The sequence below is a fragment of the Oncorhynchus mykiss genome, chromosome 18 (genome assembly GCF_057628025.1).
Source record: "Oncorhynchus mykiss isolate SJ-2025 chromosome 18, ASM5762802v1, whole genome shotgun sequence".
Classification (NCBI taxonomy): domain Eukaryota; kingdom Metazoa; phylum Chordata; class Actinopteri; order Salmoniformes; family Salmonidae; genus Oncorhynchus; species Oncorhynchus mykiss.
Window position 1 is genome coordinate 72462810 of NC_143039.1, and position 6000 is coordinate 72468809.

At 42.8% G+C, this 6000-nt stretch overlaps 1 protein-coding gene across 2 annotated transcripts in view; it reads left to right on the top strand.

Moving 5' to 3' along the window:
• The window catches only part of LOC110496690 (four and a half LIM domains protein 3), a 45239-nt gene extending 39498 nt beyond the window's left edge, over positions 1-5741 (top strand). For both annotated transcript variants that reach the window (XM_021572718.3, XM_021572719.3), the window contains 3 exons: positions 1845-2014; positions 2154-2340; positions 2839-5741. In XM_021572718.3, coding sequence (XP_021428393.3) covers positions 1845-2014; positions 2154-2340; positions 2839-2999 — 518 coding nt within the window. In that variant the 3' untranslated portion in view covers positions 3000-5741. The remainder of the gene's footprint in view (positions 1-1844; positions 2015-2153; positions 2341-2838) is intronic.
• The last annotated feature ends 259 nt before the right edge of the window (positions 5742-6000 follow it).

Sequence of the window (6000 nt, forward strand, 5' to 3'; positions counted from 1 at the left end):
GCAAGTCAGACTGGATGGTGTTATAGCAAGTCAGACTGGATGGTGTTATAGCAGGTCAGACTGGATAGTGTTATGGCATTTCAGACTGGATGGTGTTATAGCAAGTTAGACTGGATGGTGTTATAGCAAGTCAGACTGGATGGTGTTATAGCAAGTCAGACTGGATGGTGTTATAGCAGGTCAGACTGGATGGAGTTATAGCAAGTCAGACTGGATGGAGTTATAGCAAGTCAGACTGGATGGAGTTATAGCAAGTCAGACTGGATGGTGTTATAGCAAGTCAGACTGGATGGTGTTAATAGCAAGTCAGACGGGATGGTGTTATAGCAAGTCAGACTGGATGGTGTTACAGCAAATCAGACTGGATGGAGTTATAGCAAGTCAGACTGGATGGAGTTATAGCAAGTCAGACTGGATGGTGTTAATAGCAAGTCAGACTGGATGGTGTTCAGGTTTTACTGAATTATCTGGTTTGGTAAATAAAAAATATTACCTTTATTTAACCTTGATTTTGTCAGATAGTCATATTTAGAACAAAGTATATGAGCCCTGAATTACAACAACAAAATACCAAAAATACACGTCATAATATAAAGGCAAAATGCAAGCAGAAAGAAAACCACAGTCATAAAAAACAAACACATTTATCAGTAGTAAGGTCCTCAATCAGAACCAGCTGTAGCAGTAGGTGTCAGAACTAGGACATTACGCATACTGAGGTTTGACATTCTAACCCAGAACTCAAGTGGCTGACAAGGTACACAAACCGGTAGTTGTGATGACTACACAGGTGATGACTCTTGCAGACAGAGTGAATTATACCAAACCTGTCTGTGTCTCAATATATGTCTCAATCTCAGTCTCAATCTCTGTCTCAGTCTCAATCTATGTCTCAATCTCAGTCTCAATCTATATCTGTCTCAATCTCAGTCTCAATCTCTGTCTCAGTCTTTGTCTCAGTCTCAATCTCTGTCTCAGTCTCAATCTCTGTCTCAGTCTCAATCTATGTCTCAATCTCAGTCTCAATCTATATGTCTCAATCTCAGTCTGTCTCAATCTCAGTCTCAATCTCTGTCTGTCTCAGTCTCAATCTATGTCTCAATCTACGTCTGTCTCAATCTCTGTCTCAATCTGTCTGTCTCAGTCTCAATCTCAGTCTGTCTCTGTCTCAATCTCAATCTATGTCTCAATCTCAATCTATGTCTCAATCTCAGTCTCAATCTATGTCTCAATCTCAGTCTCAATCTATGTCTCAATCTATGTCTCAGTCTCAATCTATGTCTGTCTCAATCTCAGTCTGTCTCAATCTCTGTCTCAATCTCAGTCTGTCTCTGTCTCAATCTCTGTCTCAATCTTAGTCTGTCTCTGTCTCAGTCTCTGTCTCAATCTCAGTCTGTCTCTGTCTCAGTCTCAATCTATGTCTCAATCTATGTCTCAATCTATGTCTCTGTCTCAATCTCTGTCTCAATCTCTGTCTCAATCTCAGTCTCAATCTCAGCCTCAATCTCAGTCTCAATCTCAGTCTCAATCTCTGTCTGTCTCAATCTCAGTCTCAATATATGTCTGTCTCAATCTCAGTCTGTCTCTGTCTTAATCTCTGTCTTAATCTCTGTCTCAATCTCTGTCTCAATCTCTGTCTCTGTCTCAGTCTCTGTCTCTGTCTCAATCTCTGTCTCAATCTCTGTCTCAATCTCTGTCTCAGTCTCAATCTCTGTCTCAGTCTCAATCTCTGTCTCAGTCTCAATCTATGTCTGTCTCAATCGCAGTCTCAATCTCTGTCTCAGTCTCAATCTATGTCTCAGTCTCTCCCTTCCCCTCTCTCTCTCTCCTTCTCCCTCTGGCAGGCTCAAAGAAGTTGGAGTATGGGGGCTCTGCGTGGCACGAGGACTGCTTTGTGTGCCATGGCTGTGAGAAGCCCATCGGTGGCCAGTCCTTCATCCCCGACAAAGACGACTACTACTGTGTACCCTGCTACGAGGGCAGGTTCACCCCGCGATGCAGCCACTGCAAAAAGGTGAACCAGGGTCTCCTCGAATCAACATTATCTTCTCCCTGTCACTGTTATTGACGTTATCACGGTAGTAGATCGGTTTCTTGTGAAACCACTTTGTCAGATCAAGTCAGTAAGGTTGATGGGTATGTATCCTGCGTAGGCGCTGGCGACAGGAGGCGTCAGCTACAAAGATGAGACGTGGCACAAGGAGTGTTTGGTGTGCAACGGCTGTAAGAGCCCACTGGCGGGCCAGCCCTTCACCTCCCAGGGAGACACGCCCTACTGCGTCAAGTGCTTCAGCAGCCTCTACGCACAGAAGTGTGCCTCCTGTAACTCGCCCATCACAGGTCATGTCTTCTCCATTTCACTAGATAATATGGGTTGATTTGAAACACTCAAATGGCACCCTATTCCCTACTTACTGCACTTACACTGTGGCACTAAGTACCAGCCCAGGCAAAGACGCCCTGCATGCCAGAGCACAGACATACTGGAAATATACTGGTACAGCCTGTGGCTATTTAGAAATGCCAGTGTTTCAACTGAACACAGAGAACTGGCAGATGTTCAATGCTGATATTACAGCCAACCATAGAATTACCCACATGCCTTAATGTTCAGAATGTCATTTCTTACTGCACACCTGTCAATCCAGGAGAGAGTCAAAGTTCTCTATGTAGACATAGGCTACGTCCCACATGGCATCCTATTCCCTTTGTAGTGCACTACTTTTGACCAGGGCCCATAGGACGCTGGTCAAAAGTAGTGCACTAAATTGGAAATAGGGTGGCATTTGGGACGTACTCGTATGCTACTATACATGCTAAGTGTTTTATTCCCTCCAGGGTTTGGCGAGGGGAAGTACATTTCTTTCCAGGATCGGCAGTGGCACCAGCCCTGCTTCAAGTGCTCCCACTGCTCTGTCTCTCTGGTTGGGTCCGGCTTCTTCCCTGACCGGGACCAGATCCTTTGCGGAGACTGCAACAACGACCAAGAAGACCAATGAGAATCACTTTCTCTGTCCTTCAACTGTGCTTGACCAATCACAAATGTACAGTTATAGCCAAACCCTGTTTGTAACACACAGCGGTGACATGACCACCATGACCACCTATCGTACATTTAAGAGAGCCTCTAAACCTCAACCTATATTTAATACTACATCACCCTAAATATATACAGTACCAGTCAAACGTTTGGACACACCTACTCATTCAAGGGTTTTTCTTTATTTTTACTATTTTCTACATTGTAGAATAATAGTGAAACATCAAACTATGAAATAACACATGGAATAAACAAATCAAAATATTTTATATTTGAGATTCTTCAAAGTAGCCACCCTTTTCCTTGATGACAGCATTGACCAGCTTCATTAAGAATGCTTTTCCAACAGTCTTGGAGTTCCCACATATGCTGAGCACTTGTTGGCTGCTTTTCCTTCACTCTCCGGTCCAACTCATCCTAAACCATCTTAATTGGTTGAGGTCGAGTGATTGTGGAGGCCAGGTCATCTGATGCAGCACTCCATCACTCTCCTTCTTGGTCAAATAGCCATTACACAGCCTGGAGGTGTGTTTTGGGTCATTGTCCTGTTGAAAAACAAATGATTCTCCACTAAGCTCAAATCAGATGGGATGGCATATCGCTGCAGAATGCTGTGGTAACCATGCTGGTTAAGTGTACCTTGAATTCTAAATAAATCAATGACAGTGTCACCAGCAAAGCACCATCACACCTCCTCCTACATGCTTCACTGTGGGAACCACACATGCAGAGATCATCCGGTCACTTACTCTGTGTCTCACAAAGACACGGCGGTTGGAAACAAAAATCTCAAATTTGGACTCATCAGAACCAAAGGACAGATTTCCACCAGTCTAATATCCATTGCTCGTGTATCTTGGCCCAATCACGTCTCTTCTTATTAATGGTGTCCTTTAGTAGTGGTTTCTTTGCAGCAATTCGACCATGAAGGCCTGATTCACGCAGTCTCCTCTGAACAGTTGATTTTGAGATGTGTCTATTACTTGAACTCTGTGAAGCATTTATTGGGCTACAATTTATGAGGCAGGTAACTCTAATGAACTTATCCTCTGGAGCAGAGTTAACTCTGGGTCTTCCTTTCCTGTGGCGGTCCTCATGAGAGCCAGTTTCATCATAGCCCTTGATGGTTTTTGCGACTGCACATGAAACTTTCAAATATCTTGACATTTTCCAAGTTTGAATGTCCACGTCTTAAAGTAATGATGGACTGTTGTTTCTCTTTGCTTATTTGAGCTGTTCTTGCAATAATATGGACTTGGTCTTTTGCCAAGTAGGGCTATTGTAACGGCTGTTTGAAGGAGAGGACCAAGGTGCAGCGTGTTACGCGTTCATGATTTTTAATCAAACTGAACACTAAAACAAAAAATTAAAAAGCGGCACACACAAAACAGAAAATAACTACCCACAAAACACAGGTGGGAAAAGGCTACCTAAGTATGGTTCTCAATTAGAGACAACGATAGACAGCTGCCTCTGATTGAGACCGACACCCGGCCAAACACACAGAAATAGAAAACATAGAACTCAAAACAGAATGCCCACCCCAACTCACGCCCTGACCAAACCAAAATAGAGAAATAAAAAGGATCTCTAAGGTCAGGGCGAGACCGCTATCTTCTGTATATCACCCATACCTTGTCACAGCACAACTGATTGGCTGAAACGCATTAAGAAGGATAGAAATTCCACAAATGAACTTTTAGCAAGGCACACATGTTAATTGAAATGCATTCTAGGTGACTACCTCATGAAGCTGGTTGAGAGAATGCCAAGAGTGTGTAAAGTTGTCATCAAGACAAAGGGTGGCTACTTTGAAGAATCTCAAATGAACACTTCTTTGGTTACTACATGATTCCATGTGTGTTATTTCATAGTTTTGATGTCTTCACTATTATTCTACAATATAGAAAATAGTACAAATAAAGAAAAACCCTTGAATGAGTAGGTGTGTCCAAACTTTTGACCTGTATTGTATATATCTTAAAATATATAATACACATTTTTCCAGTGTTGCATGTATGTCTATGTTGTTAAACTGATTTTCAAACATAAAAAGCACATTGAAATATATTTATAATGTAAACACTTATTTTGTACCCAAAATATTTTTTACCCCTTTTTCTTCCCAATTTCGTGGTATCCAAGTGGTAGTTACAGTCTTGTCTCAACGCTGCAACTCCCTTACGGACTTGAGAGAGACGAAGGTCGAGAGCCATGCGTCCCCCGAAACACAACCTAACCAAGCCGCACTGCTTCTTGACACAATGCCCACAACCCAGAAGCCAGCCGCACCAATGTGTCGGAGGAAACACCGTACACCTGGGGACTGTGTCAGCGTGCAATGCGCCCGGCCCGCCACAGGAGTCGCTAGAGCACTTGTAAGAATACCTGAACTATTCGTATCCTAAAGGAGCTTACATATTAATGCAGCTGACCTGAGCTCTGCCGAAATATGGCATTAATGAGGCGCACACAGTCTGAACTAAATAGTGTCTTAACAGCTGTATTTTATTGCAGCTATATCAAACAGTCAATTATATTTCTTTGTATTATTTGATCACTTTCTTTCCTCTGTTTGCTGTATTGTAACCAGTAATATTACAACTCTAAACCAATCCAGTATGTACTGTAATAATAACCCTATTGGGTCAGAATACTGTGTTTGTAAAGGTGGGCCAAAATAAACACTTTGTAAGGCTTCTTTGAGGTGTGTTGTCTTCCAATGAGAACAGCCTTTGGACTACTGCGTACATTACACATGAATACTTTCCTTACTTAACCCCCGGTGTGAACAGATTTGATCATGTGATGCCAGGCCAGGGTGGTGTCCAGTGCCCACTCCCTGGAATCCAGTGAAGGTTCAGGGAGACCAACACAAAAGCGTTGTAGCAGAGGACAAAGGCAAACTGTCCCAGAAGGCTGATTGAATCTTTATTTAGTCTGGAATGTAATTTTCCTCA